At 39.0% G+C, this 23,478-nt stretch overlaps 1 protein-coding gene and 1 non-coding gene across 2 annotated transcripts; one reads left to right on the forward strand and one right to left on the reverse strand.

Moving 5' to 3' along the window:
- The first annotated feature begins 10,648 nt into the window (after positions 1-10,648).
- LOC120092321 lies at positions 10,649-10,755 on the forward strand. The gene has a single exon (XR_005486027.1). It is a non-coding gene; the product is annotated as a small nucleolar RNA R71 (small nucleolar RNA).
- Positions 10,756-13,918: 3,163 nt separating this feature from the next.
- LOC120090725 lies at positions 13,919-17,290 on the reverse strand. The gene is given in 8 exon segments (XM_039048440.1): positions 13,919-14,012; positions 14,095-14,534; positions 15,314-15,651; positions 15,654-16,221; positions 16,444-16,548; positions 16,550-16,579; positions 16,919-17,010; positions 17,104-17,290. Coding segments are annotated over 8 exon segments (1,854 nt in total).
- Positions 17,291-23,478: the final 6,188 nt, after the last annotated feature.

The following is a 23,478-nucleotide window of genomic DNA, read 5'->3' on the forward strand; positions in this document are numbered from 1 at the left end:
TCGAAAACCAAATTTTGAGACGGCAGAATTCGCGTGCGACATGTACATGTAGGTTCCTGATGTCGAAAGTAAGTTTTTCTTGAGGAAAAACTACATTTTCATCGGTAAGCATATTTCGGTCTCTTGATTTTAAAATATTATATTTTTAGTCATTTTATTTTTTATTTAAATTTTAAAAACAAAATAATTTTTTAAAAACTACTTTTTTTTAATTTTCAAAATAAGATAGTAATAGTGTCTAGACTTAAATTTTAAAAACAAAAACTAAAAATCAAATGGTTACAAATAGAGTTTCAAAATAAGATAGTAGTAGTGTCCAGACTTAAAAAAACAAAAGCTAAAAACCAAATGGTTATCAAACAGAGTCATAATCATTGAATTTTTATTTTGGTTTCAATTTAATCTTAAATTTCAAAATATTAAATTGATATTTGAATTTTGTTTCAATTTTGTTTCTAAATTTCAAGATTTACATTTTCAACCTTAATTTTTTACTAAACACTCCTTCTCCATTATTAGTGTTAATATATGTTATTTATTAAAAATAATTAAAAGAATTTTTATTAATTACGTTCCACTGTTTTTCTTCACTATTAAAATTTATTTAAAATTTTACTTCATAATTATTTAAAATTGTTGAGTTGTATATCCTAAAACTCTCAGTTTGTAAAGTTAAACATTCTATTATCAATAAAGATGTTCTTCGACATTACTTCAATAAAGTGATTATTGTATCTATAAATTACACTTATAAAGTCTAAATCCAATAAACTAAGATCCATGGTTATTATTGAATATTTGAACTTTAAGTGGAGGCAGAAAAGTGGATCGGGTTCAAGTAAATAGTCAAAATGATCTATAGTATATGAATAAGGTTGAGTGTCTTATTCTGGTAACACTATTGGATGCGGCTCACTCTGTAGTTCTTACAATTTGTTGTAAGGTGCTACAAACGAAGTGATCCTGATTCGTTCATGTATTGACATGAGGAGTCAGGGTGTCCTATGCAATGAGTTTGTGTAAGATTGGACTAAGAAATAAGTCACTCTTACTTTATAACGTTGTTTACTGTTTAAGACTGACTATTTTGCTTAGATGACCTAGGTAACTCGATCTTAATCCTGAGCTAACTATAAACAGATGGGTTACAAATCTCTTTATCCTTTAGCAGCAGAGCAGATGTAGAGCTATCTTCAGAGGATTCGACCGCTACCTGAGGGGAAAAGGAAAACATTTGAAAACAGGGTGAGCTTGCGCCTAGTGAGTGATTTAAGAAAGATAATTGATTCTCATGCAAAATCTCAATAAATAGTTTAACTTAAATATAAGCTTCTACAGTACTTGTACTGCAGTATAAACATTTTCCAAGCATGAAACATATAAAGTATTTTAATCATAAAACAGTAAAACTGTTTCTCAGTTGAGGATAACCCTACTGTGGGTAAAAACAATCCCAACACCAACTACTAGTCAAGAGAGAACCATTTTGCTCAATCTCTGACTCTACCTACATGCACGTGGCCATACTAAGTACTGTCATACCTTAAGTACTTCTGTTCAGATACCTTCTCAAACGTCCTTCAGTATCTGGTTGGTTTGGTACCTTCTCAAACATCCTTTAGTACCAATAGATATCTTCTCAAAGTCCTTCGGTATCTAGTTGAGCGGATACCTTCTCAAATGTCCTTCGATATCGCGTTTTAAGTAAAACTAGTCATAAATGACTTTCTCTTTAAAGCATGTAAAGTATAACATATATAAAAACATGGCTTTAAAGATACTAACGCATGCCGCACATATAAATAGCTTTTTAACAAACTTCTCGCACACGCATGCGTTTAAAACATAACTCGTGGTTTGCTTGAAAATCACTTGTAAAACTAACTGACATGAGAATAATCTCCTTTAAAATATGATTTCTATAAAATATTGTAATCAAACATTTTAAGCAAATGTTTAGTTAAACATTTTAGCCACTCACCTTGATCACTTAAGAGTTTTTCACTCTAATAGCTCTCTTTTCTACCTCGGGCTCCCTTTTCACCCCTAGAATTCAGATTCAACTTACAGCTTAGATTACTTATAGTTCTAAATCTTATTTTGAGATACTTCCTTCTACAAACATATTCTAAAATATCTCAGGAATCTTACCCTAAAATTTGAGCTTAGAACCTCTCGTGATTTGGCCAGAATCACAGAATTTTCAAGACTGGCCCAAGCTTATCCGATAGCCTGACCCTTCTGTCTTCTTCTCAGTTTCCAGCCCGATTCCTTTGAGCTTTTCCTCCGGAAGCCTTACCCTGAAAACTAGACTTTTAGAGATTTCAGATGGCTTTGGAATCACTCCAAACACACAAGTAAATTAGGAGAACTCTTCATCCCAAATTGATGCATCCTCTCTAGATTTCACTGTCCAATGCATCCTCTTTGAAATTCTATGACTAACGCATGGATTTTAGCTCCAACGCAAGGTTTGCTCAACTCTCCTACTCTTTTTACTGTATTTTGGAATTGTGATCTAAAAATGAAGTCTTTTGGTGCTATTTATAGGCGTCCAAACCTTCTTTAGAGTCGACACCACCTACTTGGTTGCATGACCAAGTGTTTCTCCCACACACTACCAACACATCATTTTGATCAGCGCAACCTAAGTGCCTTCCTTCAATGTAGCTAACGCATGAGCTTCCAATCTGATGCCACCACCTCAAATTCTAAGGCTTAAGGCTTTCCTCCCAAGAAGACACATGGTTTGATGACGTTTCCCTAGTGATCTCATCCTTTGTATGCGTCCAACTCTTAGATGTTCAACACATAATCCATACTCAATGCATAGCCTATCATCAACGCATAGCACGCCAATTCACTACCATTACAATTCAACTTAGCCATCGCAAAGAGCTAACCATCTCCAATGCATAAGGGGACCATCCATCCTCGATGCATGGCTCACTAGGCAGCATCGCACGACTTGCTTGGCATGGGCACATGGTGTTGGCCACCGACGCATGGGCGTGCTGCTTCGACGCATGGGCGTGGCCGCTCGACGCATTGGCAAGGCATCTGGCCGAGGTTGCTCGATGCATGGGCTGCCTTCCAATGCATCAACACACAAAATTCTATACTTAGCCAAATTTCCAAGTTTTTTCCCCAAAAGTTAAACTTCCAAATTTCCTCTTTTCTTCAAATCTCTACTCTTTTCTTTACCATTACACAATAGTTTCCACATCAACCTACTCACCACACTAGTCTTAGTAGGGAACATACTCAAGAAGAGAAATTAGGATTCGAGGTTCACATTTAGTAATTGGATCACAAATCAATTGTTTATTAGAGGACTAATGGAACTTAATGTCATACCCCCTCCCAGATTATCCTTCTTAATCCAGAAGTGAATGTGATGACAGTAGTTACCAACCCTTTTGTGGCACTTACCGCCTAAATAATATCCTTAACCTCCTTAGATCCTTTGAATACATATATAACATTCACCAAATTAATGAAACTTTAAAACTAACCTCAGAACACTAGGGATCAACAACAACTTAATTACATCATATTAACACATACAAAGTTCACTGGTCCCAATATACTTTACTAGTCCCTAATATGAGCAACACATATGTATAGACATTTACAGAGTAAACACCTAAAACTTCTCTCTAGGCTATGGACTTTTAACTGGAGCCATTGAGTGGCAGAGCAGGATGATAGCTAAACTCTAGGGAGATGACCACTACCTGGGAAAAGAAAAACATTTGAAAGAATGAGTTACTCGCTTAGTGAGTAACTTAATAAAAACATAAATCTCATGCTTAAACTGAAAACTAGAAAACATAATACTGTAACTAAAACATACCAAGTAAATGTGTACATAAAACTTTTTAAACCATTGTATCTGAAAACATAGCTAAACTGATTCCTATTTGAGAGAGAACCCTCGTGGTGCAATCTCAACGTCGGGTATCATGTTCAAGAGAGAACCCTTTTGTTCGATCTCTCAAACATAAGTCTGGGCTGGGGTGAGAACCCTTTTGTTCAGCACCTTACAGCCAATGCTAGGAAAGAACCCTTTTGTTCAATCCTACTAAACTGATAACTGTCATACGTGCACGTAGAGCAACTGGATCCTGATGTTAAGGATTATAATTGAGCCAGGGTACCACTACTTATCATTGAACTAAGTGAATCATTCTAATACCTTCTCTAAGTATTCAGTACCAAAATCATAACATAACTGAAACTAAGTAGTACAACTCGGATACCTTCTCCTTGTACTTCGGTATTGAGCTGAAAATACTTGATAGGAAAACATTTTCATAAAACATGCTTACTGAAAGCTTGATCTCAGAAATCATAGTTTTCACAAGAACATCATTTGCTAACGCATGCTCAACAACATTTGAAAGAGCACATATGCTTTAAAATATAATACAAATACTTGTAACATAGACATGTCATAGAATCTCTTTTTGAAAACTACCATGGTTCAACCATTGTACCAAAGCATATTTCATAAACTTTGTAACTAGCATGCATTTATAAGCTTTAGAGAAATGTGTTGCTTGGAACTTCTTGTAAAATAACCAACATAAAAGTAACTGCCAATAAAACATGGATTATTAAAATATTTATAAACCATTTATAAATCATTTATAGTCACTCACAGTTCGTCGGGTCTATTAAATGGTTTGTATGCCTCTCCTAGCTCTTCTTGGCCTGAAAGGACATAATCCCCAGTTAGATTCCATAGAATTCTCAGCAAAAAGCTTCAAGTAGCTCACTTACTAATGAAACTTTCACCAACAAAACAACATTACTAGTAAGATGATCATTATGAGCGAGATTTGTGACTTTTCCAGCGAGATTTGTAACTTTCCAGCGAGATTTGTGACTTTCCAGCAAGATCTTCATCCTTAGCGAGATCCTCCTCTTCCTTAACTCACTCTCGCTCTCGCTCATTTTCTTATCTCTCGCTCACTATGATGAGCTGCCTGCTTAATCTTCCCAAGCAGCTGCCTGTTTACGCACCAATTCCCTGTTCCAACTTTAAAAAATTTATAACTCAAAATCAAGGACTCTTTTTAAGAAACTTCCTTCTACAAACTTGTTTAGAATCGAGTTATTTCTTACTTCAAAATATCAACCGAAAATTCCTTGTAGTTTGTCTTAGAGCTTCCAATCTTCACTCTAGGCTCTAATTAATTCGAGAATCTGCCCCTTCTAAAAATTCTTCACTTTTTGCTATTCTCCATGTGAGATCTTTCTTCGGCAAAACAACCTCAAAACTAGATTCTCCCAGCTTTCGAACGTCATCGATCTCACTTAATTTGCTTAGGTCATTTTCCAAAACTAAGCTTCTGAAGTTCCTCTCTCTTTTATACTTCCTTCCGCCTCCCTTGTTCAAGGGTCAAACTGCCACCTCATCCAGCACATAGTGCTTTCGGCCAATTCCCATTATTGAGTTTCTTCAATTAATTTGTTTTTCCTTCCCTTCCTTCATAACCCACGTTAAGCCTTCGCCTCATAATATAAATTTAGCATGCATCGAGTTTCATCGCCTTGCGTACATCACATACTCCATCGTCTAACGCCCAACGCCTATCGTCTAGCGCCCAATGTCTATCATCTAGCGCCCAACGTTCATCGTCTAGTGCCCAACGTCTATCGTCTAGCACCCAACATCCATCGTCTAGTGCCCAACGTCTATCGTCTAGCACTTGTCGTGCAGTTCATCGTCTAACGTTGATGCCGATCGTGCAGTGCCAATGCCCCATCGCTTANGCTGATGCCGATCGTGCAGTGCCAATGCCCCATCGCTTAGCGCTATCGTCCAAAGTATAGCGCTATCGTTTAGTGAGATCCTTCGTATTGTCTGGCGCATCGTTCAGCTTCGCGCAATTACTACATGATCACCTACCGCATCGCTTAGCTCTCCGCGCATTTATTATACGATCGCCCAGCTGTCACACCCCGTCCCAAACTACTCTCTGAGCCTAAGAAAGGACATGACTGCAACAGTTATCAACCCTTTTGTTGACAGTTACTGCCTAATAACTCTTGCAAAAATAACTCTGATACCAATGTATAAACTCATATACAGCGGATGCCTCTGATGCTTGATTTTATGAAGTGGATTATGGATGATATATGATGGTGAATTTGCATTGAGCACTCAAGTTTCCTCAGCGGAATCAAAATGTAAATTCCACTGAGTTTTCTGGTAAGTCCAGGGTCGAACTCAGGGACTTGTGAATACAGATTACATTGGTAATTTTTATGAAAACTTGCGGTAACTGAATAAATAAATAAATTGTTGGGATTGTTGTTTGCGATGATAAAAAAAAAAACAAATGCGGCAGAGTTTAAAAAGAGTTGATTCAACGAGAAATGCGATGAGTATGCGGTGAATGGGTTGGGAAAAGTTTTGGCTAACACTTCCTAGGATGTGTTCATGCAACATGCATACAACAGTAAACCACCTCTTGGTGTGAATGCCACGGCTTCTAAGGCTAGAACGCATGCGATATATGCGCTAAGTCTATAGGACCTACACATAAGCCTCTATTCTTTTTTATGCAATGACAAAATGACACACACACAAATAAGGCGACCACATAATTTCATTCCCATCTCTAGGATGCATGCGATGCAAGTTGACAAACAGAGCTTATCTCTAAGTCCCTATCTCTTGTTTATGTAGTTCTAATCTTGCTCTCTCGAGTCCAGATTCTAACCTAGCTCTCTCGAGTCATTAGGTTCTTTCTTTAGACTCTCTATCGAGTAGCTCTAAAGGGTATTTTGACAACATAAAACAAGACAATCACAAGCAATGAACTTCCTAGGTTATGTTAGCTTAGTTCTTCTCAACCCATTCGACTAGTTTAGCTACTAATGCATGCTAAGAGAGTGAACAGATGTAGAAATAGAACTTCCATTGTATAAATATAAAGATGAAGTACAAAATAACAATGCAAGTATAAAATAAAGGGCATGGTAGGAATCTCTTACTTCCTAGGCTTTTACACCGTCTTTTCTACTCGTGTTCAAAAGATAATCTCGCTCTCGCGAGAGTCGGTCCACTCTCTACTTCTTCGCCTCAAGGTTCTCTCTCGAGTTTCCCTAAGCGATCTCCGGTGTATCAGATCTTCCCTTGCTTCGCCTTAAAGATAAAAGAAAATTATGGACAAGGCTAAATTCTAAAGAAATTTATCTATGTCTCCGAACTCCTTTTCTGAAGGATGCTGTTTATATTTATAGAGCTTCGGGGTGAAGGTGGCTTCTTTCTTATGACTGCACAAATGGGATGGCTTTAATTCCCCTGATCGATGTGCCAAATATTTGTCACCAAAAAACTGAATGTACTTGTTATCGTTAGTGGTGGTCAACTTAGTTCGGATTCTACTGTTATCAGCTTTCTATCCTATCGCGATTAATTAGCCTTTCACCCAGATGCGCCCACCAAGTTGTGCTGACCAAATTGCGGCAATCCTTCTTGAGCAAATGTTTGCAAGCAAAATCATTATAAAGCCTTGCAGTGAAGTTGCGCTCGACCGATGATTTCCTGTGATCGCAATTTCCGCCTTGCGTCATCGCATATTCTACACAAAAATACAAAAATCAACTGTTCCTATGCGATGAACACATGCGGTCGTAATATTATGAATCTGATGCTTTTTGGACGCAATTTAACATGTTTCATTAACGCAATCCAACATTGTTTTAGAACTTAGCACTATGATAATGTGCATTTCTACCTGTTATCACACCCCCAAATTTAAACAATGTTTGTCCTCAAGCATAAGCTAAAGATTTCTTTTAGCAAATCGACCGCAATGTTCTTTTCCTAGATTTCTCAAGGATACTTCGTTCAAATCCTATATACCAAAATTTCCTTAAGTCTTATTCAAGTCTCTTCTCAAAATATTTCTAAAACCTAAGGACTGCAAGCTTAACCTTCAAAAGGACTTTATTAATTTCCAGAACATTGCATGATTTATTTCAAAAAGAAAATTTTCCACCAGGGTGTCAAATGATTTTATCCTTGCATATTTCTTGATATTATTATTCTTTTTCTGACCTTGCGCTGATCCAAGTGTCTTGCCTTCATTTTGGCTTGCCCCCACATGTGTCATGCGGACATCCGACTACGAGCAATGCGCTCTTTCTCAGACTAAACTTATGTCTACTTGGCAGTGGAGTTACAGTCATTTATTTATGCGTTGATCCTGGTGACTTACTTTTGTTTTGGCTTCCCCCATGTGTGTCATGCGGACATCTAACTACGGGTAAGTGCCTTTCTCAACTTAACTCTTATCAACATGGGTTTCCCCTTTGTGTTGACAGTGGAGTTGTTATTCTCAAAAAAAATTTCTCTTTTTTTTTTCCATCAAAGTAGCAAGGTCAAAAATAAATACTTCACCCCTAAATTTAAAATGGGGCAATGTCCTCATTGCAAAAATATTGGAATAAGTTATGTGATGTTCTTAGAAAGCTTCATAAAGAGAGTTTGAAAGAAAGCTAGCAAACTCTTAACTCCTAGAAATATTTCATGAGATGACTATCTTAAAGTTAAGTTGACTTTAGTATATATGAAAGAAAGAGAAGCATATTTTTCATCATTAAAATCATAATTGGCAAAGAGACATTATGCGGTAACGTACTAAATTTATCCATGGCAAATGATTGTGGTAATAAAAAAGGATGTGGTTATAAAACTTTGAAACTAAAATGCAATGCGATAGTGCAAAATTTGAAATAAAGGTTAAGGGAGAATACACCCCCAAATTTACGTTGTCGCCCACATTGTATATTAACGCATCCATTTTTGTGGCGATCTCTCTTCTTTGGATTACGGTGATGGAGTGAGATAATTTGTTGCTTCATGTAACATCTTCGCAATCCCATGCCTTAATTGTTGCAAGAAAAATAAAGAGAGGGCCAAATGATTTTAAACAAAACAATATTTTTTTTAAAATAAAGAATAGTGTAGAAAATATAAACAAAAATTACAAGGTAATTGCGATAGTAGATAATAACTAGTATGATGAAAGTTCACGGAGTATTGATGTAGGAAAAAGGATATTCAAAAGAGTTGTGTCCCTGATGAGGTTGAATCATATAATACTCAGGGATCGCTTATTCCAAGCTGGGTTGTTTACGTCCATGGTGGCTTTTCCCATTTTTCTTTGTCCTCTGGAATCTTCACTGCCTTAATCCGGAGTTTTTTCCCATGAATGTTCATTACAATCTCCCTCTTGTGCACATCAATTTGAGCGCGACTGGTCCAAAGGAATGGTCGTCCCAATATGATGGGCGCATCTTCATCCACTTTATAACCCAAAATGAGGAAGTCTGCCGGTAAGATGAATTTATCAATTGAGATTGCGGCATTTCTCAGCTCCTCTTCAGGATGTATTCGAGATCTGTCCGCGAGCAGGAGAGTTTCTTTTATGGGCGTGAGTATGCCAATACTTAATCGTTGGAAGATTGATAATGGCATTATGTTTATGCTTGCCCCAAGATTGCATATCGCTTGGCCACTATAGACCTCTCCGATGAAGCATGGTATCGTAAAGATTCCTGGGTCGCACATTTTCAGTGGGATCAAAACATTTTGTGTTGCGGCCACTGTTGCAATCTTTTCTTCCTCATTTTATTTCTCTTTCAATCTTTGTGGAGCTACTGGTGGTTAGACTTCTTCTGTCTTAAAATCTAGAGGCTTAAGGGTGGACACAACTTCAGGGTCTATTTTCTTGGGCTTTTCCAAACTATAGGTCAATGGGTCTTCGGTTGTCACCGCATTCAAATTGGTCGCAATGGGATTCTCCCCTACTTCTGCAGTCATGTTGTCACTTAGCAAGGTGACTGCTAAGCATTCTTCCTTCTCGGTACTCCAGCATTACGAGGGAGCTCAGTTGAGCTCGACAAACGCTCCTTGCGATCTATTTTTCAGCTCGCTCGCAATTTGTCCCATTTGAATTTCAAGATTTCTAATTGATGTAGCTTGATTCTGAAGCACTGATTTGCTTTTCTTAATGTACTGCTTCAACAAGCTTTCTAAGGACGAAGATTGTGGTGTTTGAGCACTGCTAGCTTGGCTATGCACTGGACCATTTGTTTGCAGGAAAAATCCAGGTGGCCCTCCTCTTTGTGCACAGGTTGAAAACTTTGTTGTTGATTTTTCCACGCAAAATTTGGGTTATTTCGCCACACCCCCCCACCCGGGGTTATATGTATCGAAATAAGGATTATTTCTCATAAAGCATACCGACTGCGGGTTTGTTGGGCATTCTTCCATTGAGTGAGCATCTCCGCAAATGACACAACTTGCAGTTGTTTGAGCAATTGCGTTGACCTGCCCTTTCTTTGCTCCCGTGTTATTTATTATGATGCCTTGTATCAAACTCATCATCGTAGTCATTTGATTTTGCAGGGAGGCAATGGCCCCGTTATTTGCGTCATTATCTTTAATTCTTAATCTCTAATCGCTTTCCCCCCATCGTCGTGATTTTTGGAAATGCAATCAAGTATACTCTTTGCCTCCTCATACGTTTTGTTGAGTAGACCACCAGCGGCTACTGCATTGGCAGCGGTCTGCAAAGAGGGATTCAGTCCTTGGTAAAAAATCTCCATCTACAGGCAATCTGGTAAGCCATTATGTGGACAGTCTCTTACCAGCCGCTTGAACCTTGCCCAGGCATCGTTGAAAGATTCGTCATCTTCTTGTTCAAAATTTGTTATTAATTTCCTTCTCCTGACATTCTCGGTTGGTGGGAAATACTTCTTTATAAACTTTTCTACCACCTACTCCCACGAAGTTATCTTTCCCGGTTCAAGAGAATATGCTCATTTCCTCGCCTGATCACACAAAGAAAATGGAAACAAAGTTAGGCAAACTTCCTCGGTAGAGATATTTGGGAACACAAAAGTGTTGCAGATCTCTATGAAGCTCCGGAGGTGGGTGTGCGAGTCTTTACCACACCGTCCTCCAAACTGCCTAGTGGCCTGGATCATCTACAACATTACCGACTTCATTTCAAACCTCGATCCATCTAATGTTCGATCTCATGATTCCTGGAGAGAAATCATAGAGGTTGGGTGACGCATAATCCCGAATGGGTCTATTGCGATCATTCGCCAGAAGGATGGGGTTGACCATAATATTGTTCATGTTCGCGACCCTTTCTGCCAGTTGCTCCACCATTCTTGGTGTTCTCTCTTGTTGTTGGCGGTTATCTCTTAGTCTGCGTCTGAATGTCCTCTCAATCTCTGGGTTGTAATTCGCTAGAGATTGAGAGTCGGCAAAGAAATCAGAAAAATTACCATTAGCACACTATTTTGCCGAAGTCCCTGGCAACAACGCCAAAAACTTGATACTTGATTTTATCAAGTGGATTATGGATGATATGCGATGGTGAATTTGCGTTGAGTACTCAAGTTTCCTCAGCGGAATCCAAGTGTAAATTCCACTGAGTTTCCTGGTAAGTTCAGGGTTGAGCTACTCAGATGACATGTGATGGTGAATTTTTGGGTACTTCTGTTCAGATACCTTCTCTAAACTTGTCCATCTGTATCGAGTTGCTTGGATACCTTCTCAGCTGTCCTTCGGTATCGCGTTTCCAGTGTAACTAGTCATAAATGACTTTCTTTTTAAAGCATGTAAAGCATAATGCATAGAAAACATGTCTTTAAAGATACTAACGCATGCTGGGTGTATTTAAACACACATAAATAGCTTTTCGTAAACTTTTCATACATGCATGCGTTTAAAACATAACTCATGGTTTGCTTGGAAATTACTTTGTAAAACTAGCTTGCATGAGAATAATCTTTCTTTAAAACATGGTTTCTTTAAAACATTTTAAATTTTTAGTCAAATATTTTAGTCATTCACCTCGATCGTCTAGGAACTTTTCTCTTTAGAAATTCTTTGTTTACCTCGGGCTCCCTTTTGAACCCCTAAAATCCAAATTCAATTTAAAGCTCAAATTACTTATAGTTCTAAGAATTATCCCATGATACTTCCTTCTGTAAACATTCTCTATAATGTCTTAGGAAGCTTACCTTAAAACCAGCTTAGAACTCCTCGTGGTTTGGCCGGAATCACACAATTTTCTAGACTGGCCCAAGCTTATCCGACAGCTTGACCCTTCTATCTTTTCCTCAGTTTCTAGCCCGATCCTTTGGAGCTTCTTCTCCGGCAGCCCTACCCTGAAAACTAGACTCGTGGAGCTTTTAGATGGCTTTGGAATCACTCCAAACCACGAGTATACTGGGAGAACTCTTCGTCCTAAGTTGATGCTATTTCTAGACTTCACTGTTTAACTGCATCTCCTCTTGAAGTTTTATGACCAATGCATAGATTTTCAATCAACACATAGTTTAATCAGGTTTCACGCTCTTCTTAATGTCTTTTGAATTGTGATCTGAAAAGAAGTCCTTGGCCATATTTATAGGCATAAAAAAACTCTCCAAGGTTGACACCTCCTACTTGGTCGCATGTCCAAGTGTCTTTTCCCCACACTATCAACGCAACCTTCAATCACCGCAAACTAAGGTGTCTGCCTCTTCATTAGCCAACAAAAAATGCTCAATTTTGCATGTCCTCTTATGCGTCTACCTCATTTGCTTAAGGCTTAAGATTTCTTCCCAACAAGTCACGTGTCCGGATGACGACCTTGCATGCGTCTATCCAATCTCATATGCGGTCATCTAACCACAAATGTGTCCATCAAAATGCCGCAACCTTCCTATGTCCGGACACCATCAATCGACGCATGCGTCCATTCAATCTTCCCTTGTGCATCTAATTGACGCAACTTGGTCACATATGCTAGATGCTCGCAAAGCTCATCTTTGGCCGCATATCCTTCTCTTTTGCATGGCTTACCTTTNTCACATATGCTAGATGCTCGCAAAGCTCATCTTTGGCCGCATATCCTTCTCTTTTGCATGGCTTACCTTTGCTCTATGTGCTCAACTAGGATAATGACTAACACTCTTTCGACGCATACTACTAGCTTGTCCTATGTGCCCACAAGCCCTCAGATGTCCAACGCATAGCACATCACCAACGCATAGTGTTGCCACATACCGTCGCGTAGCACTATCGCATCCATCACTGCATGCCATTGCATCCGTCATGTAGCATCGTCGCATGCCATCACGTAGCACTACCTCGTCCATCGCCGCATGCCTTCCATCACCCCATGCCTCGCACCACATCACCGTATGCCCTCGCACCGCATCACCGTATACTATCAACGTATTTTCTTCGGCCGCATACACGCATACCATCTTGTCCAACATCCAGCGCCCTTAGATGCGCAACTTAAAGTTGTCGCATGTGTTGTTCTAACCTCTCAAGGCATTGGCTGCCGCATGCATTTCTCTTGGCCACACTTTGGCTTCCTTCAACGCCCCAAATAACCTCTAAATGATCAAGGCCAATGCATGGACAACACTTAGTCAATTTTCTTGCTTCCAACGCATGGGTTATACTTAGCCAATTTTTCCAAGTTTTTCCCAAGAGTCAAGCTTTCAAATCCATATTTTTCTTCTAATTTTTCACCCTTTTCTCTACCATTACACATTAGTTTCCACATCAACCTACTCACCATACTGGTCTTAGTAAGGAACATACTCAAGTAGAGAAATTAGAGTTCAGGGTTCACATTTACCTCCCCCTTAGGAAAATTTCATCCTCGAAATTTTGCTACAAGCCCGTCAATTAAACTACTGTGGATACTTGTTTCTGATTTGCTCTTCGGCTTCCCATGTTGCTTCTTCCGTGCTATGGTTCCACCATATTACCTTTACCAATGGGATTGTCTTATTCCTTAAGACTTGTTCTTTTCTGTCAAGAATGTCTACTGATTCTTCTTCGTAAGACAAATTCTCTTTCAACTGCACTGGTTGCTCACAACACATGGGTAGAATCTGGCACATACTTTCTAAGCATTGCCACATGGAACACATCATGGATACGAGATAACTCTAGAGGTAAGTCCAACCTATATGCCATTGGGCCAACTCTTTCTATTATCTCGTAAGGGTCCAATATATCTCGGGCTTAATTTCCCTTTTCTACCAAACCTGAGTATTCTTTTCCACGGAGATAATTTAAGAAATACTTTATCACCAACTTCAAATTTCAATTCTCTTCTCCGCTTATCGACATAACTCTTTTGCCTGTCTCGAGCTGTCTTAAGATTATCTCTTATAATCTTAACACTGTCTGATGTCTGCTGCACAAGTTCTGAACCTTGTAATTTCTTTTCACCGACTTCATTCCAACATATCGGAGTTCTACATGGTCTTTCGTATAGTGCCTCATAAGATGCCATTCCGATACTCGAATGGTAACTGTTGTTATATGAAAATTTGATCAACGACAGATGCGTATCCCAACTACCTTTGAACTGCAATACACATGCTCTTAGCATGTCCTCTAGTGTCTGAATGGTCCGCTCAGAATGACCATCCGTCTGTGGATGAAAAGCTGTACTGAAATATAACTTGGTACCCATAGCTTTCTATAAGCTAGGCCAAAACTTCGATGTAAACCTTGAATCTCGATCTGATACAATCAAAATTGGAGCCCCAAACTGACTCGCAATTCGATCAACATACAACTTAGCTAATTGGTCTAGGGTAAAAGTAACTTTAACAGGTAAAAACTTAGTTGTCTTTGTCAATCTATCCACAATTACCCATATACCATCATAACTCATTGGTATCCTAGGTAACCCAAATAGAAAATCCATCATAACATGCTCCTATTTCCACTCTGGTATTGGGAGTGGATTAAGCAATCCTACTGGCCTCTATCTTTCTGGCTTAACTTGTTGACACACTAACCACCTGTCAACATACTCTGTTATTTCTATTTTCATACCGGGCCACCAGTACGACCTCTTTAATGTTTTGTACATCTTTATACTGCTTGGATGCATAGCATAAGCCAAACTATGTGCTTCTTTCAGAATAGCCTGTTTAAGTGCTAAGTTATTAGGTACACATACCTACCTTCTTTTAATAGCACTTTGTCTACTCTTAACTGGTAGTCCGTCCTCAAACCTTTACCTACTTCTTCAGCTAACTTCTGAAGATCAGAATCTTTTAGTTGTTCACGTATAATATCTTCTACAAGAGTAGGACGTACTTGAAATGAAGCTAGTAAACCACCTGTTTGACCAACTGATAATGCTGCCTTAGCATTATACAACTCATGTATCAGTGCACCTTTCACTGAACAGATAGTAGCTCTAGCTGATATGGTCTTTCAACTTAGAGTATCAACTACCACGTTTACTTTACTTGGGTGGTAATCAATTGTACAGTCATAATCTTTGATCAACTCGATCCATCTTCTCTGTCTCAAGTTTAGCTCCTTCTGATCAAAGATATACTTCAGACTTTTATAATCAATGAGTATATGACAACGCTCACTAAACAGGTAATGTCTCCACAACTTTAGAGTTAACACAACTACTGTTAACTCTAAATCGTGCGTAGGGTAGTTACATTCATGCTTCTTTAACTGACGAGAAACATATGCTACTACCTTTCCTTCCTGCATCAGCACACATCCTAACCCTTGTTGGGATGCATCACAATAAACCTCAAACTCTTTATCCGATGTAGGTAAGTTAACACTGGTGCTGATACTAACCTGTGTTTCAACTCTTGAAAATTGTGCTTGCATTCTGGTGACCACTCAAACTTTGCATCTTTTCTGGTAGAGTTTGTCAATGGCAGAGCTATCTTAGAAAAGCCCTCCACGAATCTCCTGTAATAACCTGATAAACCCAGAAAACTGTGTACTTCTGTTACATTCATGGGTTGTTCCCAGTCGACTATTGCTTCTATCTTTTGGGAATCTATGCTAACTCCGTCCGCTGAAACTATATGCCCAAGGAATACAACTTGGTTTAACCAAAAATCACACTTACTAAACTTGGCATATAACTTCTTTTCCCTTAGCATTTGCAACACCATCCTCAGATGTTCTTTGTGCTTTTCTGCAGTACTAGAATATACTTGTATATCATCTATGAAAACTATCACAAATTGATCCAGATAAAGATGAAATATCCTATTCATCAAGTTCATAAATACCACAGGAGCATTCGTTATTCCAAACGGCATTACTAGGAACTCATAATGTCCATACCTAGTTCTGAATGCAGTCTTTGGAACATCTGTGTCTTTCACCCTCAACTGGTGATAACCTAATCTGAAATCTATCTTAGAAAACACCGTGGCTCCCTTTAACTTATTAAAGAGATCATCTATACGAGGCAATGGGTACTTATTCTTAATGGTCACCTTATTCAATTGTCTATAGTCTATACATAATCTAAGAGTATCGTCTTTCTTCTTGACAAACAAGACTGGTGCTCTTCAAAGCGACAGACTGGGTCTAATGTACCTCTTATCCACAATTTCCTGTAATTGAACTTTTAACTCCTTCAGTTCTGTTGGTGCCATACTATATGGTGCCTGGGATATAGATGTTGTACCTGGAACTAACTCGATAGTAAACTCTATTTTCCCTGTCAGGTGGTAAGCTTGGTAACTATTCAGGGAACACATCTAAGAATTCTTGTACCATAGGTACATCTCCAGGTCTTAGCTTCTTATCCTGTGAAACTGCTACATAGGCTAAATAAGTTTCACATCCCTTACTCAGCAGCTTCCTAGCCTTCACTGCCGATATTAAACTTCCTGGAAGTATTCTTTTACTTCCTACCAAGGTTATTTCTTTTTCACCTGGTTTCCTAAACACTATTTCTTTCTTAAAACAATCCACAGTGGCATAGTGTTTACTTAGGAAATCCCTACCTAAGATAACATCAAACTCTAGTAATTCTAGTGGAATCAAGTCAACCCATAAACTCTGATTCCCAAGAATTACTTTACAATTCCTGTAATACTCATGTACAATTAGAGTATCTCCTATAGGCATAGAGATAAACAAATCCTCATTCAAACGCTGAAGCACTCTATCTATATGCAATGCACACATGCTAGATATGAATGCGTGTGTAGCACCAGGATCAAATAATGCATAAGCCGACTAATTACATAAATTTATCGTACCAATTACAACATCTAGAGCCTCTTCTGCTTCCTGGTGTGTCGCAACGTATACTCTACCCAGCTGTTGTTGTTGTTGTTGTTGCTGTTGGGGTCGTCCAGCTACCCCTTTCTGTCTAGCTGCACCGGAGCCCTCACCTCTAGCTCCGGTCGCTCTAGGTTGGTCTACAACCCTGTCTCTTATACACATCTAGATGTGTATAAGAGACAGCCTCTAGCTCCGGTCGCTCTAGGTTGGTCTACAACCTGTGTAACTTCTCTTTGTTCCCCCTGTGTTCCATGACCTATCTGGGGACAATCTTTCTTGAAGTGCCCCGCTTGTTCGCACTGAAAGCACAAATTCCTATTGCCATAACATACTCCTGTATGGCTCTTACCACAGTTTGCACAAAGTGGTCTCCTTCCTATACTAGCTACTAACTCGCTAATACGACCTGATACTGATCTACCATTCAGTCCAGTTATAGGTCTTGACCTTTTTCGACTCGAACCCTGTTGGCTCGTGCCTCCAAAACTTCTCATTCTTGAATGTCCAGAGAACGGGGGTCTAAAACTCTTACCTCTCATTTCTCCAGGCGTCTTGAACTGTCCTGCACCTGGCTGGAGTATATCTTCCCTCGCTACACTTCGCTCAACTCTGATAACGGTATCAACTAGCTGAGTAAAATTCACCCAATTAGATGTAGAGGTAACGGGTGTACGTATCTTTCTTCTTAGGCCATTCTCAAATCTTCTACATCTCTCTTTCTCTTTTGCAATGATAGAAAGAGCATACTGAGATAACTCTATAAATCTTTGCTCGTACTTAGCAATCGTCATCGATCCCTGAGTTTGCCTAAGAAACTTCTCCCTCTTTGCTTCTTTAAAAGCATTAGGGTAGTATTTATCCTTAAATACTTGTCTAAACTCAGGCCAAGTCATAGTTTCTAAACTACTTTTTCTGGCCTCTATCACTTTCCAACATTTCTCAGCCCTTTTCTACAGTAAGAATGCCGCTAACCTGACCTTACGGTCCTCAGGGAATCTCATAACATTAAAACATTTCTCAATCAAGTCCAACCAGACCTCATCATCTACTGGATCTATAGCTCCATTGAACGTCGTGGCACCTAAAGCTTTCAGCCTCTCGACGCCAAATTTCTTCTCTAGATCGGTCTAAATCGATCCTACACTTGTCGCCAATCTCTGGGAGATTCTATCAAATACTCGATCCTCCATCTAGGGATCTACATCTACCCGTGGGGTACTCGACTCATTTGCAGAAGTCGCTTCTTGACCTGCTAAGTCTCTAACTCTCTTCCCCTTCGGATCTGGGTCTTGTCTAGCTTCAGGACCTCCGCTGGTAGGGTCAACATTCCTCTTCTTAGTCTGCCTGCTCAGCCTACCACTTTTCCTCAGCATCTTTGCCTAATTATTAAGTACACATGTTAGAGACTTTCTTATGAGACTTAATCTAATGCATGAACTCTCTCTTTCACCCAAATATCATGCTTTGATACTAAGCTAGTATAAACTCAAACTTTATTCTCAACCTTTTCCCAAGGTTTACATATACCTTTGCTCTGATACCAAACTGTCACACTCCGTCCCAGACTACTCTCTGATCCTAGGAAAGGACATGACTGCAGCAGTTATCAACCCTTTTGTTGACATTTACTGCCTAATAACTCTTACCGAAATAACTCTGATACCAATGTATAAACTCATATACAGCGGATGCCTCTTAGGCCAAAAATTTATTAATTAAAAAATACAACATATTTAAAGTGATTACATTACTAGTTTCACAAGTCCTGATGCCCAAAATCGTAGTCCCTATATGAACAACTATAACATGTGTACAATATTTACAGTAACCACTTAACAGACGAGTTACGATATCTTTGTCCTTTAGTGGTAGAGTAGATGCAGAGCTGTCTTCTGAGGATTTGACCGCTACTTGGGGGAAAGGAAAACATTTGAAGACGGGGTGAGCTTGCTAGCCTAGTAAGTGACTTAAGAAAGATAACTGATTCTCATGCAATAGTCTCAATAAAGAGATTAAACTGAAATATGAACTTCTACGGTAACCTTGTACTGCTGTATAAACATTTTCCAAGCATAATACATATAAAGCCATTTTTATCAGAAAACATTAAAACTGTTTCTTAGTTGAGAATAACCCTGCTGCGGTTAAATCCCAACATCAACTACTAGTCAAGAGAGAACCCTTTTGCTCAATCTCTGACTGCTAGTCAAGAGAGAACTCTTTTGCTCAATCTTTGACTTTAACTACCTACGTACATGGGGTCATACTAAGTACCGTCATATTTTTGGGTACTTCTGCTCAGATACCTTCTATAAACTTGTCCTTCAATATCGAACTGCTCAGATACCTTCTCAACTGTCCTTCGGTTTCGCGTTTCAAGTAGAACTAGTCATAAATGACTTCCTTTTTAAGCATGTAAAGAATAATGCATAGAAAACATGTCTTTAAAGATACTAACGTATGCTGGGTCTATTTAAACACACATAAATAGCTTTTCAATAAAATTTTCATACATGCATGCATTTAAAACATAACTCATGGTTTGCTTGGAAATTACTTTGTAAAACTAGCTGGCATGAGAATAATATTTCTTTAAAACATGGTTTCTTTAAAACATTGTAAATATTTAGTCAAATATTTTAGTCACTCACCTTGATCATCTAGGAACTTTTCTCTCTAGAAGTTCTTTGTTTACATCGGGCTCCCTTTTGAACCCCTAAAATCTAGATTTAATATAAAGCTCAGATTACTCATAGTTCTAAGACTTATCCTGTGGAACCCGGATCTCCATTTTCCTACTTAAGTAAGTGATTTAAGGGTTAATTAGGAGAAAGTTAAATCCTATGTTATGTAAATAATCTAATAATTTTACAATTGTCATAATAACTGTAATAATTGTCACCTTCTGTGGATCAACAATTAGTAAGAGTGAATGTAAACTATAATGGTTAGGTATTATAGTTATGATAACCATATTTGATCCTAGAGTACGAATAGTGAGGACCCTAAAAGGATAAAAAGAAGAGAAAACCTTGAAGACTTAAATCCTAAATAGTGAGGAAAGAATTGAAGAACTGAAGAAAATATAGAAAATTATTTGGGAAAATTCATGTGGAAGTTGCACAGAGATAAAACATATTCACAGTAGCTAATGAGATTGGAAAGAATGAGAGTGGAGAGAGCGACACCAGCGAGAGTGGAGGCAGCGAGAGAATGAGAGAGAGCGAGATTGGCTGAGCGAGAGACTGGGAGAGAGCGAAGTCGGAAAGAAAGGGTGGAGAGAAAGAAAGAGAGAGCGACGCTGGCGAGATTGGAAAGAACGATGCTGGAGAGAGTGGAGAGAGCGAGATCCTTAGTGAGAAACATGGAGAGAGCGACACTATTGAGAGCCAAATGAGCGATAAGGCTGGAGAAAGCGAGATCCTTAGCGAGAGTGGATAAAGCGAGAGTTTGAGTGAGAAAGTGGGAGAGAGCAAGAGTGGAAAGAGCGAGACCAACGAGAAAGTGGGAGAGAGCGAGCGCAGCCTGAACGCCTCATCGAACGTCACGCCCACGCGCTCGAAGGAAACCGCTTGTGCATCGAATGACCGGGCATTTATGCATTGAATTTGGCCATGATCTTATAGATTATGCATTGAAAATCCTAAATTGAATACAAACAAAGCTTGAAGACGTAAGGTCAAACATCAATTAAAATTTAGGTGTTCGATTAAGAGAAATTCTTAAACCCTAAGAAATTGTGTTGGATGCGTTTGGGAAGAACCATTGAACCAAGGTGAAGTCAGTCTACGTTGATAAAGGGAGGTTTAAACATTTGGCAATGCAGCCAAGTAGGTGGTCTCAACACCATAGGAGGTTTGGATGCTTATAAATAGAGCCTTTGGGATTTCATTTTCAAATCACAAATCATAAAATTCGTAAAGAGAGGGGGAGAGTAGTGTGCATTGGATAGTGAGGGTGGAGGAGAATGCATCAACTTGAGACGAGGAGATCTCCCAATCTACTCAAGCGTTTCATGTAATTCTAGAGCCATCTGAAAGATAAGAGAGTCTAGTTTTCATGGTAAGGCTGCTGGAGAAGAAGCTCTAAGAAATTGGGCTGGAGAATGAGAAAAGATAGAGGGGTCGAGCTATCGGGTAAGCTGGGCCAGTATTTATGTTTTGATGATTTCGGCTAAACCATGAAAAGTTATAAGCTAAGATTTTATGGTAAGCTTCTTGAGATATTTTAGAATAGTTTTGTAGAAGGAAGTATCTCAAAATAAGGTTTAAAACTATGAGTAATCTAAGCTGTAAGTTGGATCTGGATTCTAGGGGTAAAAAGAGAGCCCAAGGTAGAAAAAGGAACTATTAGAAAGACTCCTAAGCAATTAAGGTGAGTGTTATAGTTTTGATAGTTAACATATGTCGTGAGTGTTATAGCTTTGACCATTAACACATAGTGTGAGTGTTATAGCAATATAGTTCCGATATATCGTGAGTGTTATGTTGCTTTGATAAATAAAGATTATTGTGTGTTTATACAGTGTTGATAGTAAATGCATATTATGAGCATTCACTTAGCTTTATACTCTGATATTGGAATATATGCATTTGTAGATACAAAATACATGCTTTTGGTGATAGGATGATTTCCATGATATTGTTTGTGTGTGACTGTGGAAACTGAGATTATGCCCGAGATATAGTTAGCATGCTTAACAAAAGGTGTTTGGCGGGAAAATATGGTCGGCTTCGGTCGACGGGAAAATATGGTCAGCTTCGGTCGGCGGGAAAATATGGTCAGTGACGACCGGCGGGAAATATGGTTAAGTACCTAAGCATGAATAGCGGGATAAATAAAATGGTCGATGTGCACATTGGCGGGAATTGAGGTTATAGGAAGGTTTCCATAGATGATTGTATTGTTTGATGATAGGATATTCTTACTATGTGTTGATGTTGGAATACAAATTAGTAGCTGCGTGATTATGCCATTGATTGCACTTAAGTTCAGTGTGAGTGCCAGCATGTGATTGATTCCCAAAATGATGATTTTCAAAACGATCTTCATCTTTAAAAGAACCACTCACTAGGCTTAGTAGCTCACACTCTTCAAAATGTTTTCTTAATCCCCCCCCCAGGTAGTAGACGATGAGGAGTTCCAGGGTGCTGCTAAGGTCAAGGTCTGCCACATGCCCCAATTACACTTTCGGAGGGTTTTTACAGTTGTCGTTGTAAACTTTGTTGTTAAGTCCTTAAGTTGTATGAACGTTATATCACTGTCGTAATAAAAGATGGGCCTACTTAATCTATTATAGTTTATCTCCTTGACTTAATCATTTCGCTTTGTATAAGTTATGGTATGGTATCAGAGTTATTCCGCAAGAATCATTAGGCAGTAAGTGTCAGCTCAAGGGTTGATAATTGCTGCAGTCGCATCCCTCTCCCGGGCTGAGAAGGTGGTTTGGGGGCAAGGTGTGATATATCCTATGATAATTTCTTCTGTAAACATGCTTTACAATGTCTCAGGAAGCTTACCTTAAAATCTGAGCTCAGAAATCCTCGTTGTTTGGTTGGAATCACACAATCTTCTAGACTGGCCCAAGCTTACCCGATAGCTTGACCCTTCTATCTTTTCCTCAGTTTCCAGCCCGATCCCTTAGAGCTTCTTCTCCAATAGCCCTACCCTGAAAACTAGACTCGTGGAATTTTTAGATGGCTTTGGAATCACTCCAAACGCACGACTATACTAGGAGAACTCTTCGTCCCAAGTTGATGCTATTTCTAGACTTCACTGTCTAAATGTGTCTCATCTTGAAGTTTTATGACCAACGCATAGATTTGCAATCAACGCATAGTTTAATCAGGTTTTACACTCTTCTTAATGTCTTTTGAATTGTGATCTAAAAAAAAGTCCTTGGCCCTATTTATAGGCATCCAAAACCTCTCCAAGGTCGACACCTCCTACTTGGCCGCATGTCCAAGTGTCTTTTTCCCACACAACGTAACCTTTAATCACCGTAAACTAAGGTGTCTTCCTCTTTTTTAGCCAACAAAAAATGCTCAATTTTGCATGTCCTCTTGTGCGTCCACCTCATTTGCTTAAGGCTTAAGATTTCTTCCCAACAAGCCACATGTCTGGATGACGACCTTGTATGCGTCTATCTAATCTCATATGCAGTCATCTAACCACAAATGTGTCCATCAAAATGCCGCAACCTTCCTATGTCCGGACACCATCAATCGGCGCATGCGTTCATTCAATCTTCCCTTATGCATCTAATCGACGTAACTTGGTCACATATGCTAGATGCTCGCAAAGCTCATCTTTAGCCATATATCCTTCTCTTTTGTATGGCTTACCTTTGC

Source organism: Benincasa hispida, chromosome 11, assembly GCF_009727055.1.
Source record: "Benincasa hispida cultivar B227 chromosome 11, ASM972705v1, whole genome shotgun sequence".
NCBI lineage: Eukaryota > Viridiplantae > Streptophyta > Magnoliopsida > Cucurbitales > Cucurbitaceae > Benincasa > Benincasa hispida.